The 22,860-nt window shown below is 41.4% G+C and overlaps 1 protein-coding gene across 2 annotated transcripts in view; it reads right to left on the bottom strand.

Moving 5' to 3' along the window:
* pfkpa (phosphofructokinase, platelet a) overlaps nucleotides 1-22,860 on the bottom strand; it is a 40,174-nt gene that overhangs the window by 421 nt on the left and 16,893 nt on the right. Inside the window, exons 9-22 of one of the 2 annotated variants that reach the window (XM_080417327.1) lie at nucleotides 21,968-22,060; nucleotides 20,609-20,734; nucleotides 18,012-18,076; nucleotides 15,812-15,881; nucleotides 13,536-13,682; nucleotides 12,236-12,306; nucleotides 11,073-11,160; nucleotides 9,929-10,081; nucleotides 7,577-7,729; nucleotides 5,974-6,138; nucleotides 5,444-5,505; nucleotides 4,053-4,164; nucleotides 3,361-3,460; nucleotides 558-663 (exon numbers count right to left, since the gene is read on the bottom strand). In XM_080417327.1, coding sequence (XP_080273453.1) covers nucleotides 558-663; nucleotides 3,361-3,460; nucleotides 4,053-4,164; nucleotides 5,444-5,505; nucleotides 5,974-6,138; nucleotides 7,577-7,729; nucleotides 9,929-10,081; nucleotides 11,073-11,160; nucleotides 12,236-12,306; nucleotides 13,536-13,682; nucleotides 15,812-15,881; nucleotides 18,012-18,076; nucleotides 20,609-20,734; nucleotides 21,968-22,060 — 1,511 coding nt within the window. The remainder of the gene's footprint in view (nucleotides 1-557; nucleotides 664-3,360; nucleotides 3,461-4,052; nucleotides 4,165-5,443; nucleotides 5,506-5,973; nucleotides 6,139-7,576; nucleotides 7,730-9,928; nucleotides 10,082-11,072; nucleotides 11,161-12,235; nucleotides 12,307-13,535; nucleotides 13,683-15,811; nucleotides 15,882-18,011; nucleotides 18,077-20,608; nucleotides 20,735-21,967; nucleotides 22,061-22,860) is intronic. The other variant, XM_080417326.1, reaches the window with a different exon arrangement.

The following is a 22,860-nucleotide window of genomic DNA, read 5'->3' on the forward strand; positions in this document are numbered from 1 at the left end:
GCTTGTATATCTGCTATTTTTGAATAGCCAAAGAAATCTTAAGTGACACAGATGCGTTCCAGGTCTTAATGGGTTAAGACAGGGAACGCATCTGTGTCATTTTAAGATTTCTTTGGCTATTCAAAAATAGCAGATATACAGATATAATGCTTGTAGAAAATGTTTTGAAAAATCTTGAAAATGTTTGCAAATCTTTGAATACATATTCTTTAAAGCGAACATTTGTTCCAGGGACCTCCAGAAACAAATATTTGAGTTAAAAATCTTCGCCATATATATTCAAAGATTTGCACACATTTTTCAAAAATAGCAGATCTACAAGCTCAGAGTGTGCTCAATGAGCTTGTATATCTGCTATTTTTTTAATAAACAAAGTATAAAATAATGGTTAGAGTGGTTACACAGATGCGCTCCTGGTTTTAATACCAACATTGCCAGGTACACAAAGTTACCCACCTGGTACAGATAGAATACATAAGAGTACCAGGCAAAGCTACAGTATGCATACACAAATGTAACTAGTTGTAACAAAGAGATAATGTAACAGTAATACATACACAAAGTCAGTCTCCGGTTTGAGCTGTAGGACAGGCTGGAAGACCAGGGCTCTACGACGCATTCCCAGTAAGCAGCACGAGTCCTCCGAGTTAGCGAACACTCGTCCTACACAGGAACAACACACACAGCAGTGAGCGCTGGAATACACACAGGTTTAATATGCTGTCGACACTGGGGCTGGGCCATATTGACGAAAATCAAATACTGTATTTTTAACCTAATACCTCAATATCAATAATGTGACAATATTTTGGGGATTGTTCATTAGCGCTTTTTAAAAACTTTTTTTTTTAAAGAAGAGATCATTAGTAATGTGGATATGATGACCAATCAGGTAGAGGCGTTTGTTGTTCATTTTAAGTTCAGATCATACTGTCATTTTAACCGCAGTGGTTCTCAACCCTCAGGGTTCCTTTTGGGGGTTCCAATTGGAGCCTTAAAAGGTCTGCAACTCTGAGAGTGTACATTTGGTTCCACTTGTACACTCTCAGAGTTATGGGGCGGTCCTTGGAATGAAATAAAATAAAGCTAGAGAACCAATGTTTTACAGTAATGCAGACGTTAAGACCAGGGGAAAAAAAAATGAACTAGAATGTGTTTATTGTTGCGGTATGTTCACATAATGAGGAATTTGACTGGGTCGCATTGGTCCTACAATATATCAGTATATTATAACATAATCCCAGATTATTTCTAGTCTCATACTGATATATTGCCCAGCTCTAGTCGACACCACTTTCAGAACAGTGTTTTCCAGCATGCCTTGGCGTGCTCTTAACATTAGTGGCTTTAGTTTTTTGTTAGTGATATGTTTTGGGTTAAAATAAGTTTTAAATAGCTCTGTATTCCCATAGCAATTATTGCCATATAGTGTTTGTTCAATAACAGGGGTCTCCGCATATCTCCACCTCTATAATAAACAGGAGGGAGACCTCAGGAGAAAGGACAAACAAGTCAAATGGAAGTGATGAAACGTACGCATGAGCAGACAAAATTGGAACTGGAACACAAGCTGATATAAATCTAGAACCCCACAAAATCTTTGTGGGGTTCTCACTCCTGATTGGAGTATATGTAACCCTTCTCTCTCCTGATTGGATGAAATAATTAACCCCTCTGAAAATGTATTTTCTGTTTATTAAAGAGCTGGCGAGACGGTGAGACCCCTGTTACTGTAACAAACAATGTAAAGCAATGATTCCTATCAGACCTGTAACTTCTGAACTTTTTTTTATTTTAATTTTTTACTAAAAAACTATAACTTACAGCACCTTTAAATGTTAGGGTATTCTTAGTGAATGCTCTGTGCAGTGAAAGCGTGGCAACAAAGACAGGATGGAGGTGGGGGGTGAGGTGATGTGCGACACAGGACTACTGATGCTTTGTGACAGTGATGACATTGACAGACAGCGGTCTATCGAGAGAACTGAAGGTCAAAGCCACTTCCCCTGGGTCATAAGGAAATGTTCCCAATGAAGAATCCCATTGACTTTGTATAAACATCACTTAATATAACCCCTCTTTAGTCACGCATACATTTTAATTTGCTGATTAATTGTCACTCAAATAATTGTGATTAACGATTGATTTGTGTTTTTAAACATTGGAACAAAATAAATAAAAATAGCATTTCCATTTGCCACCATTGGCCGGGTTAATGCGTGGGTGAAATAGGCTCTTTCTCCCCCTCTTTCTCGTGCTGATAGAGCTCTCCCCTAAGCACCCCCACTCTCTCCCTTTAAATAAACGATACAGTATACCTGGATTCATTGCATTGTTATTTTTGGAACACAGTTCTTATTAAGTGATGGATTTTGAATAAAAATTATGAAATAAACAAGTTGTCCACAGTTCTAAAACACTAATGGTGATATGAAGCTCTATAGACAACACAAGCACAGATGGGACAAAAAAATATGTGTCAATGTATAAGAAAGATGCTCACATATTTTTCATAGGCCTTTTTTAGTTTTTTTTTGGTAAATTTGGAAACGGCTTGCCAATTAGCTTTTAGTAATTAGGGCGAGGGCTTCCAAACTTGACCAAAATAACAAAACATAAAAATATTGAAGCATATGTTGAAGCAGCACTAAAAAAGCGAGGAAACATAGCTGAATAAACAGATGGTCATGGAGTCAGAAAACATAGACAAGTGATTTACCTTCATCTTATGTCATCCATGTTGCACCGCAAATAGACAGGAAAGAACAGGAAAGAGTTCCAACTTTAACTTTTATCCTTTAGGTAAGATACACTGCAGTGTGGTTTTTCAACAGAATAGTTAACTAATAATGAACTAAATAATTAACCACTTAAACCCTCTAGATTTAGAGAAACAAACCTGTGTTTCTTACCGTATTTGGAATCTTTCCCTCCCTCTCTACACCAAATCTCTTTGCCCGAAAATAGCCGATCTACAAGCTCACAAGACGTCGCAACGCAACATCTTGCAAGCTTGTAGATCGACACTTTTTGGTGAATGTTTCCCCCCAGAATTGGGATGCTGGGTTCAATAAGTTAAAAAGAAGATTGAGCATCACGTGCAGTGGCTAAATACATTGAAAAAAATTAAAGAAAGTATATAAAGACTTTGAGGTTGAGTCAAGTAACATTCACAACATAATACAAATCCATAACCACTTAAATAAATGAATGAATTCTTAAAGCGAGTGACTCCATGACAGATCCAGGTAAACACATCACAAACCACACATCTGAAGGGAGAATCTACTGTACAAGTCACAGCAACAAGCTTCTATCCAACAACAACACCACCACGGTTGTTCTACTTGGCAAGCGTACCGTGTCTGTATGTCTCCTGCAGCTTCTTAGAGATCCACTGCATCGCCTTCGCCGAGATCTTGGTCCCGAAGTTACGGTCGAACGGAGAAGGCGCTCCGCCCTTTCAAAACAACCAAGCTTTTACTTAAAGGAGTAGTTCACCCAAAACAAATCTTATTTTCTATCAATTTTCTACACACCCCATGAAGCATTGAATTCATGGAGATTTTTATGTTTTTGTCGCATTCCTGAGCCAATAATTTGATGACTGGCAGAGTCAGAGTAATGCATCCGGTAGGAGACTCAAAGAGTCTTGAGGGGTAGGAGAAAAAAAAATCTCCATCAATTCAAGGCTTCATGGGGTGTGTAATTGATAGAAAATACGATTCTTTTGGGTGAACTACTCCTTTAAGACAGTGGTTCTCAAAGTGGGGTCAGGGATCATTTAAATGAGTCAGTTTAACGACTTTAATTTGAAAATAGCAGATCTACGGGCTCACAACGCAAGCTTGTAGATGTGCTATTTTCAAACAATATCTGTCTCTATACTTATAAACATAGTTCCATTTCTGTCTGGTTTCAATTGTACGCAGAGTAAACACTCTGGTATCATTTTGTACACACCGCTCAGTATTAGGATTTTGCGGTGTGTCAACAGTAATGTGTGTGTGTGTGTGTGTGTGTGTGTGTGCGCAGAACAGACCCAGACATACCTGCTGCATGTGTCCCAGCACATTCTTCCTGCAGTCAAACACTCCCTTGCCTTCCTCAGTGTACAGCTGGTAGATGAAGTCTGTCGTGTAATTCTCGTTACTGTTCTCGTTCCTACACACAACAAGCGACATTCATCTTTGAGCGTATTGCTGCTTTCCATTCGCCCTCACACGGGCCCATTCTTACACGTTCAGAGTTCAATTCAACATGAGTTTCTGTAAAACCAGGGCCTGAAATTCATTTTTTCAAAATAGGAGGGGAATTCCCCCCATATAGGATTCACTTAAGCGGGGAATTATACACTTGGGGGGGGGGGGGGGGGGGTACTACATGTTAAGCTTAACTACAGGTCTTACATTTACCGTTTCGTGCAATTCGTCGCTCTGCTCCAATTTAAGGGAAGTGTGTGTGTGTGAGAGTGAAAAAGAGACACAAAGAGAGACAGAGAGAGAGAGAGAGAGAGAGAGAGAGAGGAAAGCAGGGGATGAAATGGACACAAACTATAGTAGCCTACAGATTTAAGATTGATTTTAAATATCAGTAGAATTAAGCTCTCAAAATCTTAAACGATTTGTAAATCTGGTCACATCACACACTACAGGATAATCTTATAAGATTTGAAACATGCACAACATGCACAAAATAATGGGGCTTCACACATGACAGGATTGGATTAGTGATCCCATGCAGAAGCTGTAGCAAATGTAAAGACAAACTGATGTCTCCTGCTGTATGTTCTATGCACTAATCCTTGGAAAGTCAGAATACACATGGGACAAAGATGGAGAGTTCATAATAATAACATAATTATAAATAGTAATAATTTACACTTCACAGAGATAGATAGGAACTAAAGCACAAGGCAGACAAACAATGTGTAGAAGGGGGGAGAATGATAGAGACGGAACAGAGCGATTTGGAGAGGCGGCGAGAAAAGCAGAGACGTTTGCACTAGTATTTATTGGTCTGGTGTTTTTTTCACAGAGTGGTATTCACTTCAGATGAGGTATTTATATTTTAAGCCTGATTTATACTGATCGTACACTGAAAATAGCAATCATCAAGCTCACAACTCATCGCCATAGAGCAGTGCATTGAGAGATTGCGTAGCATAAAAATACATAGCCAGCGGAGAGGGGAGTGGGAGGGGGTCTCATTGTTGCCTGTAGAGGGAGACAGAGCGCATTTATACGTGTACAGTGGTAGCCAATAAAGAGTCCCGCATTCACGTTGGCTCTGATTAATATTAACATTGATGTAAATGTGTGCGTCCCGCATTATAAGTGCTAAATTTGGGAATCCATTAAAATATGCCGAAATTCAGGACCTGGAAACTCTCCTGCTATGCCATTAAATGTGAGGTGAGAGTGGCTGCTGAGCAGACCATTACCTGAGGACCAGCCCTCTCTGGATGCTGGTCTTCATCTTCTCTGTCAAGTGCTCAACGTTGGCCTGCGGAGATCACAATCACTTCATTAAGATAAAGGTGCTTGCATATTATGCATGGTATTATCTCCATAATTGTAACACAAAACCTGATGAAATGATTAAGAATGGACAAAATACTTGTAAAGAAACGTACAAAAGGACCTCTTCTGTACAGTAAGCATACAGCGGTCTCAACCTGGTACGATTTGGACTTTTTTCAGTTAAAAGTACGTCCTTTTTGTCCAGTCGTCAAGCAAAACAGTATAAAGAAAATCTCTACAAGCTCACAACGTGTCCCATTGCATTGTGATACTTAAAGATTGGATTTTTTTGCCATTTTTAAAACAATTAGATATTTTCATGAATCGATTCGTTTGATTCAATGCTGCACCCGTAGACAACTTAGGAAGTCTAATTTGAGACAGACGTTGCTGGGATAGTATACAGACAACAGCATGATAACTCATTTGTGAAACTAGGAGAGTACTTTACCTGCAGGTCTCTGATGTCAAACGGCTCTTCAAAGATGTAGGCAGCATCTGCCCCGGCAGCCAAGCCCCCTACGCTGGCCAGGTACCCACAGTATCCCCCCATGGTCTCAATAATGAACACACGACGCTTGGTACCGCTGGCTGACTGCTTGATGCGGTCGCAGGTCTGTTATATGCGCACACACACACACACACACACACACACACACACACACACACACACACACACACACACACACACACACACACACACACACACACACACACACACACACACACACACACACACACACACACACACACACACACACACACACACACACACACACACACACACACACACACACACACACACACACACACACAAATTAACTACTACACACATGAACATGAACTACTACATTATGTGACTCTAAAATAGTATATATATTTTAACTTAAAACATACCTTTCTCCTGAGTTAATGAGTGTTTTAGTTATATATTTAGTAGTAAATGTGAAGAGTTTCATTAGTACATGTTAGGAATATGAGAAGGTTTAGATATCATGTTTTGTTACATTAAGACCACCATAACATTACATTCAGTGCATCAAGTTCCAAAGCTCAAACATGGCATTTCAAACTTCAGTACAAAATAAGGTGATAAGAGAAAATAAGGCACATTCAGGGTTATATAATGCAGCTTTCTCCAGATCTCACTGGAGTCCGGATGGGAGAGCATAATGACCAGCTGGAAAACATGTGACATCAAGGACAGTTCTATCTAGAGCACAAAATCGACTTTGAGGACAATGCCATCATTTAATTACAAGCCTAATGTCAATTACAAGCCTAATGTCAGTGAGGTGGAAACAGTGCTGGGCAATATGACTTAAAGTGATCTCACAATTGTTAATTAGCAAAAGCTTTGCTAATTCATTACTTTATTTAATAACTTTAAATAACGGAATTTTGCAACTTAAAATTACAATTAGACCAGTGTAGTTCCATGTTGTTTATTTAATGTCCGGTCAAATATTTTTAATTTAATGTGTAACAGAGCTTAAAGATGAAAAAAGGCCATATAGAGGGATGATTTGTAAGACATTTCTTTTCTATTTTAAAGCTACACTATGTAACTTTTTTAGTGAATGTTATTTTGACCAATATGTACGGTAGAGCATGTTAATACAATATCACTAACACACAACTGTGGTGGTTGCCTTTGGTCTCCCTGCTCTTCTATCGTTGACAATTGCTGCTGCCTTAAGGTCAAAATTATTTTTCTCTCCCGAGTAAGAATGTGTGCTCTATTAGCTCGGTGGTAAAAAACACACAGGGGACCCGGGTTTGAATCTCGGGTAGAACATGTCATGAAAGTTACAGAGTGTAGCTTTAAAGTTCCTATCAGTCACTGAAATATAATGCATCATATTGGACCTCTAGAAATACTGCCCAGCACTAAGCAGGACTAGGGAAACTACTGCACTGAATAAACAGAAAGCTATCAGCACTGTTGTGTGTGATCACATTATACATCAAGGTCATTGATTCATTTCTAGAGCATCTCAAAGCGGTCAAGCTGTGGTGGTGGCAGCGGCGGCGGTCGGTTCGGACACCCTTACCTCCACGATGGCATTGAGGGCCGTGTCTGCCCCGATACTAAGGTCGGTGCCGGGTACATTGTTACTAATGGTGGCAGGCAGCATACACATCGGGATGCAAAACTCCTCATACGTGGACCGAGCCTCATACATCTGCAGCAGACACTCAAAGGCCTGATGAAGCGGCAGTCAACAGCACACACACAGTGAATGGGTTAGAAGGACAGGAGGCTGACGGACGGCCGGCGCTGAGAGAGAGAGATTCACCGTCTCTCCCAGGGTTCTGGAGTGTACTGTATACCCTGCCATTCAGACTCTCTCCGTGTGATAGAGGCTTTGGCTTCCCTTTTGGCAGAAAGCAGGGAGTGAGGGGAGAATCAGAGGGACAGACGTGGCCAGTGCGACGAATGAAATGGAAACAGAGCCGAGATAACATGACTGGAAACATGGAGAAGAGGAGAAGAGAATAGTAGAGAAGAGAGGGAAAGAGGGCAGGGGACAGGAGAAGAGTGAAAAAAGTAAAGTAAAGGATAAGAAAGGAAAAGAAAGAGAGAGAGGAAACAATGGAATTCAGATGACCAGGAAGATAAAGGTAGATGGAAACAGAATGAAGATGGCCTTAAAGAGACAGAGGAGAGAAAGATGCAAAAGAAGTTTTTTTTTGTTTTTGGAGATTAGGAATGTGTGAAAGAGGAGAAAAGCGGGCAGGGTGAGTTCGTTTTCTGTGAGTGAGTGTGTGTGTGTGTGTGTGTGTGCGTGAGTGCATGTGTGTGTGTGTGTATGTGTGTGTGCGCGGGTGCATGCATCGGATGCAGTACAATACAGTGACTGTGGAGAATGGCCTGAAAGGATCAGCTGTACAATGGCAAGAAATGGCAGAAAGGCTGGACTCAGGGAAGACCGGAACCATTCACACATCTAGATCCAGAGGAGGAGGATTATGATAAAGAAGATGATAGGAAGATGAAAATGGTCCAGCCATGACTTGGGCTGGTCAGGGTCTCACTAGTTACTACATTGTGAATGGTCTGCCTCCTCTTGATGGGAAGGGGAAGGCCCCAGAGAACAACATCCGAGATGATCTGGTCTTCTTGCTCCGACTCTTCTTTGTGCCACAACAACAGACAAGACATGGGAGGGATGCTTACCACACATCTGAGCTTGGGTGGGATGGTCCCTGCAACGAAAGCTTCTGGACATACTATCCAAGAGAACTCTTGTGTATGTTCCATCAAGTTGATGCTGGAGCTCTTTATTCATTGCCCAGGTTTTGGCACCATAAAGAAGGACTGAAAAAGTTGATGCCCGTAGCTCTTGAAACATCCGACTGCAATATCGGATGCAATTTAATACAAGCACTCAGTCCAGGCATGTCCTTTCCTGATCGAGAAGTCGTTTCTGCTGCTGACTACATAATGCCCAGGGTATACATGCCTTGAAACTGTAGCATTTGATGGTAATTCTTTTTGATGGTTATGCTACAGTATGTGTATATTATGTAGAAAATATCTTCGACTTTTGCCTGTCCCTGCCATGTTTCTATATACCGTTTGATTTCCTTTCTCCTTGCTCTCCCTGCCCTCCCCCTCTTCTTTTTCTTTTCTCTTCCTGAAAACAACATAAAACGATGGACAAACACAAATTGCACCCACTTCTTTACACCTGTAATATGACTAAGTTATTCTGAATCTGATGGTCATTTGATGGCAAGTATTTGAACCCAAACTATAAAATAATATAATAATAATCTAGGCTACATATATTTTTTCAAAACAGCTGTTACCATGTGCTCTACCAGCCAGCTGCAGCCGCTGACATATCGACAAACTTCTGTATTTCTTCAGAAATCCGTCACAAAGTCGTAAATATAAATTAGTATTCTTAGTATGGTATTACAGAATTCAATGAGTGGTATACTAGTATCTACTTTTCCATTAGCTACAGTTTTGTTAGCCTGGTTAGTACAAGCTACACCACAATGCTATGCCACCACACTACTGAGCACACTTGTCGTGATGTTAATGAGGTGGGTGCAGACACACGCACACACACACACACACACACACACACACACACCCACACACACACACACACGCGTCACAAAAACAACGTCAGGAAGAGGGCACAGGTGGAACAAACATGGCAGCACGACACATTTGCACATAACAGCATGCCTCCATGTTGTCACTCACCTACCTGATGTTGCACCGAGCGACAGACCCGTTAACTACTGGCATGTCACAGGTAGTATTATGAGCAGGTGTGTGTGTGTGTGTTTGTGTGCAATGCATGTGCGTGCGTGCATGCACATGCATGTACTGTATATGCATGTGGGGCTCTCTTGGTAAGCCACGGTAAGCCCCGATCACTTACACTAGTGATGGCGTTCAGTGCCGTGTCAGCGCCAATGCTGAGGTCTGACCCTGGCACATTGTTGGACACTGTGGCAGGAACCATGACCATGGGCACGCACAGCTCCACGTATTTCCCGCGCAAATCCAACAATTCCAGCAGTGAGAGGAAGGCCTACAGGGCAGAGCCAAGGGCTTTTAGTGGCTGGAGAGGGTGCACTGGTGGGTGGGTGGGTGGGTTGAGTGGTGCTACTAGCCAGGTGGGGGGAAGAGAGGAGGGGGGAAGACATGAGAGGAGGGATGGCGCCTTTAGGGAAGAGAGCCAGGTCTATCACAACGGACAGCAGCGTGAAACAGACAGGTTACCACTCCACATACAATGTTATCCTAAAAAAGGACATTCTCTCAACGTACATCAAGAGAATCCAAAGCTGGTGAGTGTCTAAAACAGGAGGAGAGAGAGCGTGAAATGGTTGGAGAAAAGCAAGCTGTTCCTCTTTTTTTTTTCTCAAATTGAGGCCAAATCACTGCGGCTGAAGCGGTTTCACTTCCAGTGTTGTTGGTTCACTTTTGGTTTCAACAGCTTCAATGGCCCAACACACAGGTACGGGATCTAGGTTCAGTTGGACTATTCTATCATCAAGACATCAAAACATCATTTCAAATCACTGAAAATCTGCTGTAAACTAAATGATCAGATTAAGTGTTTTCCCCCCCCCAGAAACGCCTGTAAAGCATCAGTCATGGTTTACAGACATTTCGGGAGAACAAATAATTAAGAAATTATAATAATGTTGCATGACTGAGCGTACATTAGGAATATGCATGAAGAAGCATGTAAATGTAATGTAACATAACATAACATGGCGGAAAGGATGTGAAATTAACACTGTTCTCTGTAATTGCTATACATTCATTAACAACGGTCTATAATTGCTATACATTCATTAACAACTGACACAATTAGCAATGCATTAAGAGAACTGACATTCATTTTACATTATAGTAACTATTTTCAAACTCACAAAACTCATGAAGCATACATTAAGCGTTAGCACTACCGTGTGAGTTTTCAAAACTCGAGAGCTGATATGCTTATGGATTAAAATCATAGCTGAGAATGTAGCATCGTCAGTCTAATTAACAGGAAAAAGGGTTTGACATACCTCAAATCCACCAATAATTAGCAGCGCATTTATGTTATGTGCTCGTATTTGCTCAGCAATTTTGTCAGCATGCTTTGCAGGGAGTGTTCTGGAGGACAGAAAGATACATTACATGAGTTATTTATGTTGTGAAAAAGTATTTCACTAATTTACTGAAAGATGTGAACGGTTTCTATCCATGAACCATCTGTCTGAAGGATCTAATATATAAGTAGGGCTGAAACTTTACTTGACAACATTAAGTTGAGTGCCAAAACCATATATATACCTTTTTGCAAATACACCCGTGGAGTGCGAAAAATCCTTAAAACCGTATATACGGTTTTCATACCTTTTTGTTTTTTTCGTTTTGTCCACAAGGGGGGGGGCTAGCGCAGCCCTGGAATCATCCATGAACACTCTAAGAAGTAAGGGACAGATGGATCACCGTGCCAAAAAATCTCGCTCCCATCCGCTTCCATTCTATCTCCTGGCTAAAAACCTCTGTATCTCCTTAACTTTTTACAGTGGGCAAAACGAGTCCCGTTCGATCCGAGATTACTCCGCCATGGTGACTCGCGTGAGACATGTTGTTGTTCCAGGCTTTAGCCAGGACAATCGCGCAACCTACACGCATGCTTTTTTTTTCATGGAACGCTCGTCGTGGAGTCTACAGATTTAAACAGCACAATGCAGCGTAACTGTGAGATTTCTGGCACCGAACATAATCTGTTATTATAAAATTCTGGCACCCAATGTGTTAATTGTCATACAAATAATTGCGATTAACGATTTAATTGTGTTTTGGGCTTTCAACATTGGAACATAAAAGGGTATTGGAAAGGGTACATACAGTATGACAAATAACTTAAATATACAAAGAAATGACTGACAATGACAGTATCAATAATACAAATATATAATGTAGTACTATTATCAAAATAGGCCATAATAATTTAATAATTTCCTTTTTTTTGTGTAAATAGCCGATCTGCAAGCTCACATCTTGTCAAATCGCGATGTAGCTTGTAGGTTTGATATTTCCAGTTTCCACTATTTTTGAAAATGTTCAACATGAAAACGATTCTGCAAAAATAATTGTGATTACCTTAAATAATTGCGATCAGGAGATTATGGAATAATTGTGACAGGGCCCATATGACAGGGCCCAATGAGGACGTTACCTTTTGGTTCCCAGCAGGGATCCTCCTTGGCCCGTCCATCCTCCTACATCAGACCATTTGATCTCCTTGATCTGAGGGGGAACAGCATCCATGCATGCAACAAATGAGACATGAGGCATATAGGAGAGAGGAAGGGTGACTGGGGTTATCTAGTGGCAGGCCGGGCACCTCCTCTCAGAGATGTCTTGTTTAATTAGGGTTAATTTAATATCTAGACTCATGTTAATTAACCATAATATTTACCTACCCAAGATGCTGCCTGACAACAGTAAACAGTCATTCGGTGTGTGTGTGTGTGTGTGTGTGTGTGTGTGTGTGTGTGTGTGTGTGTGTGTGTGTGTGTGTGTGTGCTTGCGTGCGTGTCTAAGAGAGGTGTGAAGTTGCACCAAGGCCAAGGCCACTGGAGTATAAATATCCATTTCCACAGCTACTGTAATCTTGTTAGGGTCAGTTACCCTTGAATGCTAGCAGGCCATAGAATGCTAACCGGTGATTAGAGTTTTTGACTCAAGATACCCGCTGTGACACATATTACATAACATGTTATGTAGCGCAGTGTCTGGTCCTTTAACATTCATAGAGGGGGCGGGGCATTTGTGGACATTTACAATAGAATCTGAAAGAGCAATGAGAACAAAGGAAAAGGCCAGAGAAACCAGTTTGCCCAAGGGTCAGATTACAGTTAAGAGAATGACATAATGCAGGCTTTCAGATGCAGGTGACTCCACATTCAAACAGTAGACCAGTGGTAGACCACTCCTGAGGTTAACATGATGCGACAACTGTCCCTGACTGATAGATCAACATGCAGCTCATCTGCTATCATTTCTATAACATCCTCCCTCAGTCAGTAGATCGTGGGAGGGTTTTACTGCCCTCTGTCTGTGTGATGTTGTACTAAGATACATTTGAATGCGTGTGAGATGTGAGTGCATGCTGTATGTATGTTAATCTGGGTAGATTAGCCCCAATAGTGTTTCTGGCTCTTTGCCTCTATCTAAAAATGACTTTCGTCAGAAGCTAGTTCTTTGGATGGATTCTGGATGCATGATTGTATATTCCTGTATGGTTCTATGCTGCAGATTATTATTTCAAAAAGTATACAAAATACAATAAAGTGTTTGGTTCATGACGTTTCAAAAGCATAACATTTTGTTAATCAATTGTGATCGAGGCAAACGTTTTAAATAATCGTGATATTGATTTGAAGTCACGTCTCCCAGCCCTAAAACGATAGGTGCACACTCGTTCACAAGGTAATGGCAGCAAAGGTGAGCCAGTGCTCTCATACTGTACCTACCTGTCCCTTATAGAATCCCTCAAAGCCATCACTGACAGCCAGCATCCTGTGGCCCTCGGAGATGCCCACTCTGACGGCAGAGCGGACAGCGGCGTTCATGCCCGCCGCGGGCGCGCCCACGTTCAGCACGGCCACGTTGAAGCCGGTCTGAGCAGAGACAAAACACACAGGAAGGTAAAGGTTAGCTGTGCTAGAACATGCAGACAATGACCAAGACAACTTCATCATTGTCTTACTAATCAGAACAACCCCAGCCACAGCTTGTCAAAGTGGAGCCACCAGGGGTCGACGATTGGAAAGGAGAGTGGAGAAAAGGAAAATAAATAATATATATATACATAAAATGTCATTTCTATTCAAATTCAATTTATAATATTATTGCCAGTTAAGCCCGCCCACATTTGGATACTGGGCCCTGATTGGTCCCTCACGACTTCGGAGGGAGAGAAATGAAATCTCTATTGAGGGGGGCCAGACCTAATCTGCCTAGGGCTAAAGTGCGATGCAATTTTGCAAAGGCAGATTCGTCTGGAACCAGGCTAGTAAAGTCCCTGCCCACCACCACGGAGGTTGCGAGTTCAAATCCACCGTGGTGCATCCGGCTTTGTCGGGCGTCACAATTGGCCCGTGTTCGGGGGAGGTAAGCCGGGCGGGGAGGGTGATATGAAATGTATTTTGGTCTCCAAGAGGAGATACATTTCGACAAATATACATGACATAACTTGAAATGACTGCCATGCATTGTGTGTCTTTGCGAGGGGAGGCAGATCGAAACGTGTGAGAGAATAAGTAATTCAACCAGCAGCAGACAGGAGGAGAATCGATGGCTGGTTTCTGCTCTGCTTGTGGCCACACGCTGGGCCTGTTGTGGTCATTAACTGAGATAGAAGGGAGAGCCAGCCATCACAGCATGGAGCCTGCTGGCCAGGTTGCTTCTACTCCTCACTGCTCTCCAGTCAATGATAGCTCCTCCTGAAGCACAGCAGCAGGCTAACAGAGCTTCCAGATAAAGGTTGAGCAGTCACCCCCCATGGTGGGGCGCCAGGTGTTATCCTCAATGCAAGGACACTACCTCTGAGCTACTCTGTTCCAGAGATCCCCAGAAGCAAAGATTTGAGTTACAAATGTTCGCTTTAAAAGTATGCATTCAAAGATTTGCAGACAATTTTCACGATTTTTCAAAAATAGCAGATATACAAGCTCATAGCGCGGCACCGAGTGCCGCGCTATGAGCTTGCAGATCTGCTATTTTTGAATAGCCCAAAGAAATCTTAAAAAAGGACACAGCTGCGTTCCCGGTCTACATGGATTAAAACAGTGATCAGCCACTGTATCTTCAGGTAGAGGTTGGCATACTGTAGGCAAATTCCAGGACAATTTAAGGTGATACAGTGGCCAGGAAAAATCTGTGTTTTTGATCGTCTCCTCCTGAAGTAAACATACTGTACCCCTGCATTGCAAGACGAGCATTCATACTATACTATCTAGTATACCCTGTCTCAGCTTTCCTACTATCCCTCGGTTAACCAATTAAGCCTGATGTATACTTTGTTGTACGATGCGCAACTGCAACACATTGTGATCTTGTACTGTAGATCTAAGAACGTTTTTGAAAATGTTTGCCTATACAATGACGTTAAAAAGTAGTTAAAAAACAGAAATCACTGCAGGAAGTGAACTACCTACTCTGCTCTCGAGGAAACAATTAGTGCATTATTATTTCCACACACACACAAGGTTATTTTACAACCAGAGTGAGGGATGGTTGTGTGCGTCATTACCCGACGAAGGCTGCAGGCCTGAGACTGCTGTCTGTTCATAATATCAGAGGTCGCTGTAGCTGAGCAACCCAAGGCACTATTTTGTACTGTCGGATGAGAATGCTGCAAATGAAACATCCCAGAGAGGATGAGAGGGATGAGGCTAATTGTATTGTAAAGTCATTCTGCAGGACAAGAGGTGGTAGTGTGAAATACTGTACACAATTCCAAGTCACAGTCTGTGATATACAGTATGTGTACAGTATATCGTTGCTGTCGGGCGGAAACCGCTATACACTTTTTGAGCTTGTAGATCGGTTATTTTTGCAACTTTTGTGTGACATTGTAGTATGACAAAGTAGGGCATTCATTTACATTTTGGGGGCAGGTACACAAACGCACATGCACACACACACGCACGCGCGTGCACACACACACGAATGCACGCACACACACTTATAATTCTTTAGGTGCGGCAGTCCCACACAAGTGTCAAATTGTCTGGAGTCTACTTACACTGACGATCTCTGATGAGGGTTTATTGTGGGCCAGTAGCTTGTACGTCTTCAGGTTGTTTTCAAAGCTCCTGCAATAACACACCAAACACATACAATACGTTAAACATATCGGGCTTGCATACAATTAATGGCTACGCATTCAGGCCAAGGTCCATGATTATTTCTGAAGAGAAAGGTCAAAATGAAAATTGAGGCTTTGCGATTGAGGCTTTGAGATGTGCATTATGGAGAATCCTCCCTGTTGAACAGGTGATGTTGATCACATACGATTTTCTGAATATTCAATATACGTAAACTAATTGACTGGTAGAGGCTATATCATTTAGTTCACCAGGTCTCAATAGAGACATTTAGGGTGCTTCTTGAGGACACACTACATAGTGACTGCACCTGTTTCATGTAACACTATGTTTATTTGCATCTGTGACATTGTAATGTGACTCAAATGTTTGTTATTGTTTCTCATTATGTATGTATTTTGTATGTTGTTATCAGGGCGTCCTTGAAAAAGAGCTTGCTCTCAATGGGCTTCCCTGAATAAATAAAGGAAAAAATTACAAAAGGAAGAGGTCCCCTATGCTCCCCGAAAATGGGGTGCTTGTTCACATTTTTATTGAATGTCCCTGCACTGTCATTTACAATAGCAATGGTCACAGTCTTGCCATGTCTGCATGTAATTGCTTATGGACAACAGGAAGAGAAAAAAAAAAGTACATCCATTTAAGCTGGAAGTAGTGGCCATTTACATACACATTTAATACACCCAAGGGAAATTGAAATTTCCATTCAAAATAATGATTAATTCCTAAGTAATTATGACTGTGCGTGTGCAGTCTGTGCACGCACATGCATGGGTTCAAGTGGTTAATCTCCTTTCTCTTTGCCACTACACACGTTGTCCACAGTAAGCCAAGTCACCCAGCTAGGCTGCAACGTTATTATTATCTTTATCTGGCAAGGAACCCGATGGCTTCCTGTCTGGTGACTGATCCTCCTGGGACAGCAGCACGTCCTCCACGTCCTCAGGGACCCCCTGGTACCGCTGCTTATTAATCCTACCACCAGGACGCTAATTACACCCACCTAGAGTCCTGGTTAGAACTGCAGACTCACGGTGGACCAATTTACCACCGTATTTAATGACAGACGGTCAATGATTGGCTTAGGAATAAAATCTCCATGAATTCAATGCTTCATGGGGTGTGTAATTGATAGAAAATAAGTAATTTTTTGGGTGAACTACTCCTTTAAGCTTGTTTTTCTTTTCTTGACCACAATGTTAAAAATGTAATTCAGATAGCATGTTACTTAGACAGACAGATGCTAGGTTCATTGTTTACCTGTTATCCTTAAGTTTCGATGTACAGATAATATTTTTGAAAGTATATCGTTTAGACTGATAATAGTTTACAGAGGCACTACACTGTCTCTCTGCATTTGATGTATGTGATTACTTTGCTTATTGTAAGTCCCCCAAATAATTGGCAAAACACTAAGATTTTAATGACAATATATATATATATATATATATATATATATATATTTTTTTAAATGTCATGGTATTTTTTCTTGAAAACCATGAAAAGTGAGTTGTTGTTGTGATACCGCTAAATAGGAATTTAAAGCATACTACGTTAGTTCTATTGATGCAAGCCGGAACACAATTGATTGATTGATCAAAACATGCTCTGAAAATACACATAAATACACATAAATGACCACTTAACACGGCAGCCAATAGGCCGCCCGTGTTAACGGTGGGTCTAACATAACTAGGTAGAACTATAGACTAGTTAAACCAAGAGAACCAGGTGAATGGGATCAACTACCAGGTAAGAGACAGTGTTAATTTCGTCGACTAAAACTATGACGAAAAATGTGCGTCGACTACTTTTTTCACTGACTAAAACTACATAAAAACAAAATCAAAACTAAGCTACTGTATGATAACTAAAACTAAGGTCAACAAAAAAAACGAGACTGAAATGTTAGTGAGGGACTAGTGGAGAAGAGATCCAGTAGAACTAAAAGACAAGTCATTTTATGTTTGGTTGCGCTCTGAAAATAGCAGATCTACAAGCTCACGACGCGTCGCTCTGTGACGCGTTGTGAGCTTGTAGTTCTGCTATTTTCAGTATGGAAGGCCCAGTATGGGGGTCCGCCACTATACTGTAAGGTGTAACCAGTCGTCATCATACCTTCCACGGAGCTTGACAGCCTCCTCAAACTTCTTCTCGTCCATGGCCTTCTGCACCTCTTGAGTCTACAGAGGAGAGAAATAACAGGTTACATAGGAATGCTCATTATTGTCAAATGTATGGACGTTTATTCACTAACTTTGTGACATGAACCGTGTCCAATGTCAATCGATGCAAACATGTTTTCATTACATGCACCCACATGGAACTCGGAACATGATACTTTGCTATCTGATCCTATAATACCCAGAATTCACTGTGAAGGCTTGGTTCTCGAAGCAGTTCTCAATGCCATTGCCCTTGGTGGCAAAGGGGAAAGAAAATTGCTGCACTTTTTTTATATCTGCAAAATTATGTCACCGGACAATCTGCGGTGCTTAAAATTTCCTGTTGTTGATGGGCTTGTATGCACCATGTATTCACTATTACTCATACTGATAAAGACATGGAAATAAGGTTGATCAACAGTGTGATTATTCCTTTAAATTATTTCTGTTCTACTGAGAGTGTGGTGGGCCAGAGTGAAGAGAACCATGTGCCACTGTACCCGTGTAGCACAGCAGAGTGTGTGAAGCAGCAGTAGGGACGATTATTTAAAACTTTTGCCTCGATTATGATTAATCGAGGCAAAAAAAAAGAGAAAGCGTGAAAATAGCAGAGTACAAGCTCACAAAGTGTCACGATGTGACACATAACACATTGGTTCTAAGTATTGTTTTCGATATATATTCGGTTAATTTCCCAGCCCTAAGAAGCAGCCACAGCACTTGCCCAGCTTACATATAAGAAGCAGCCGGCCGTACAACAGAGCCTCTTTATGCATGTCTTGCATGACATCACTGCTGTGCAGGCGGAGTTCACCCACTCTGCCAAATGCTTTGGATAATCATTAACTCATTCACTGCCACTGACGTAAAAAACGTAATTTGTCCCGTTTACCAATCCTGCCACTGACGTAAAAAACGTAATTTGTTTTTATTTATTTTTTTTTATTTATTTTTTCAAATTTGACCCAAAGACCAAGGAGATATGATTGTTTAAAGATCTACACTCCCATCCACTTCCTTGTTAACTTAAAACTTAAAAATTCTGTATCTCGGCTCCTGAGTACTTTTTTTTAAAAATGAAAAATCTCTGGCAGTGGGCAAACGCGGTCAGCAATAATTGTGGCAGTGAATGAGTTAACCACACACAACTACATACATCTATCACATAACAATACAACTCTCTCTCTCTCTCTCTGTGTGTTCCACCTCTGATCTCTCTCTCTCTCTTTCTGAGGATCATTTTGAACCGTTTGTTGACTGTCGTCCTTATTGTAAGTCTTCCTGCCCCACCCATTTCCTCTAAGAGTCAGCCAGCACATGCAGAGTCATCACTGTGTGTGTGTGTGTGTGTGTGTGTGTGTGTGTGTGTGTGTGTGTGTGTGTGTGTGTGTGTGTGTGTGTGTGTGTGTGTGTGTGTGTGTGTGTGTGTGTCTGTGTACGAGTCTGTGCATGTGAGCATGAAGTTTTTGATTTACACGCTCGTTTCCCCTCTTTGCATGTATGTTTGAGTGTGTAAACACACCCACCTTATAGGGCATATTACAGAGTACATACACCAGTGGAACTAAGAGAGAGGTGGGAAGTTGCACGTCCAAGGCAACTGGAGTATAAATATCCATTTCCACTGCTACTGTAATCTTGTTAGGGTCAGTTACCCTAGAAACCTAGCAGACAACTAGCAGCGGACTGTGGAGGTGGGTCTGCGCTTTAACACAGTGGATGCTAAGCTAACCGGTGATAGGAGTTCTGTTGGAGTGCAGTTGTGTGTGTGGGAACTGTACAAAAAGCGGTGTGTAGTCAAAGCCCAGTGCATCATCGAGGACAAGCACCACCCCAGTCACAAACTGTTCAACCCCCTTCTACAACGACCACGGCCGGGCAAGGAAGCCTACCGCAGTATCAAGAGCAGCACCACCAGGTTCCTGAACAGCTTCCACCCGGCTGCCGTCAGACTGCTGAACGAGGCATGAGCCTCGTTCAGCAGCCTGGTGACAGGCGGTGTCGTCAGGCTGGTCTCAGACCTTTGCTCTTCCTTGGACCTACAGTACCTGTGGATTATACCAAGGACAAGTGACTTGGATTTTTTTCCTTTGCTCTTCCTCATGGACCTACTTGCGGATTATACCAGTGTCAGTCTACTGTGGATTATGCGCTGGACACGCGCTGACATTTTGCACCTTAATCCCATGTACAACGCACTGACTTTTGTCTCTTTTTCTTTGCGTTTTCTAGTTTTCTTAACTAACGTCCATAGTATATCATGCACAGTATACATCTGCTGTTATGCTCACGTACCTTTATATATTATCTCAGGTACTATGTGTAAATATGTAGATCATTTGTTTGTCTTCTTTGATTGATCTCTTTCCCCCTTGCCCTCCCCCCCTTCTTCTTCTTCTTCCCTTTATTTTTTTCTATGGAAATAACAATACGATGGAACTATGCACGAAAATGAATTGCATCCACTTTTTTACATCCGTAAACCTGTGATGTGACAATAAAGATGATTCTGTGCATGTGCATGTGCGTGCAGGTGAGCACAGTACCTACCATCTGAACACACTCCATGAGCGGCAGACGCACAGACTGGTTTCCAGACAGAGACACCACACATGCTGGAGTGTTGGCTGTTGTCTCCAGGAGCGCTAGCACAGCCTCCACACCCATACGACTGGCCTAAACACAAACACACACACGGCAACTCTTATTGACGGATGATTCTCCATCATCAAACTCTAAATTCTACATATTTAACTCTTCACTGTGTCATGTATCAGTCTTTTCCACAATATGCACTTGAAGCTCTATTATGTCATTTTCTTTTTTACATGCACCGTTTCTGGTTTGACAAAAAATTTCATCTGAAGGTCAAAATTCTATTTCTCCCCAGAGCAAGCAGGCAGGCTCAATGGTAAAACAAATTCAGCACTTGCACAGGAGACCCGGATAGAATAGTGTTTAATAGTGAATAATTGCTTAATTAATTAATTATATATTTGATATACATTTTTATCAAACCCATTGTAACTAGCACCTAGCATAGTGCCCAAGGGAACACGGTCAACTGTCCATGATGGAGACACCTTCATGAGCTGAGGAATAAATCTCTTAATGAACTTAACCTAGAAGCAGTGGCCGTTCTCCTCTATAGACTTCCATGACTAACACAGGATTACACAGCACCAGCAGACTGAGCTAACAACAATAACAAAGTGGTGAGCGGTGTCTGCATACAACATGGATCTCTGCTAGGGAAGGATATGGCCCCAGCTTTTACATTTACTGTGGACTGCTTCCATGGTGTTTGGCTGTGTGTAATATTACAGTATGTGGCTAAGACATATGGACAATAATAATGTAGTTCATTCTGTCTTAATGATGTGCCAGATTTAAACATGATTCAATTGAAATGCACAGGCAATTTACAAGAAAAATGCTGTAGTTCTGACTTTTTACAGATCTCGAGATCCAAATGACATGATTTTCTTTTTTCTATATCAACTTAATAATGAACTTAAAGCTGCACTATGTAACTTTCCTCTTCTACCCCGGATTTGAACCCGGTTTCCTGCTGACAAGTGCTGACATTCTTACCATTGAGCTAATAGAGCCGGCCTGCTTGCTCAGGGGATAAATTGAATGCATGACCACCAGGTCAAAACTTTTGTCAGATCCTGTGTGTAGCTGAGACATGACCTTTGACACAATCTAAATGTTTCAATAAAAGAGCAGGGAGACAAAATACACCCACCCTAATTGCATAAGTTATATTGTAACATACTCTGCCATACAGATTGGACAAAATTACATTTAATTCATAAAAAAACAAGTGACATAGTGCTGCTATAATATGAACAATATCGGGACAACATTCCTTCATTACTATAGCTACTGTATGAGTGTACCTACCAGGATGCGGTCGAAAGCAGATGGGGTCCCTCCTCTCTGGACGTGGCCAAGGATCGTGACCCGAGTGTCGAAGCCCAAGCATTTGACTACAAGCTGGGAGAGAAAGGATCAGGTCTTAGCAAACGTTATGCTTATGAGACAATACCAGCGTTTATTATTCATGAAAATGTCAAAAACAAAAACTACATGACAGGATGACTGCACTTCTTTATGTGAAATGATTCTAATGCATCTCATTTAGAATATAGAATGTTAAAACTGGAAAGGTTGCTAAGTAACTGATGCATACAATGACAAATACACACATCCAAACATGTACACGCACACCAACACAGGCACACACAAATATAAACGTAAAAGCACACACAAACGCAGAGAGCATCTGAAGAGAAAGGGATACAGCATATCACATGCACACATTCCTTCTTATCTGGCACTCATGTTAGTGGGGTTGCTTTTAGTTTGTAAGTTGGAAGTAGTTGATCCCAAGCCAGAGTAGAGACATGCTAACTCAACAATGAAATAAGAGTTTATAAATACAGGATACAAATTAGTGCCATGTCATGGTTAATATAGACAGGGATAATTATTAAAATAAAGAGGGATTATTGTCGACGATAGATTTTCTCTATAAATACGGTACTTCTTTTACAGAACACATAACTTCTTTCCTTTGTCTTCCTACAGTACACCAGAAGCGTTTCTGCCTTCGATATTACTATTTTGTCCATTGCTACGTTAACCATGCACCTTGTTGAACATTAGATATTTGATATTGCCTTTGTGCCTTCCTGTTGCCTTCTTTCTACGTTTCTTTTCTTTTTCACTATATTCTAACTCTTCCCTGAAGCTTCAAAATGTTGGAGAAAAAAAACTTCCACCCATTCTTTCAC

The sequence above is a fragment of the Gymnoscopelus braueri genome, assembly GCF_963280865.1.
Source record: "Gymnoscopelus braueri genome assembly, chromosome: 21".
Taxonomy (NCBI): Eukaryota; Metazoa; Chordata; class Actinopteri; order Myctophiformes; family Myctophidae; genus Gymnoscopelus; species Gymnoscopelus braueri.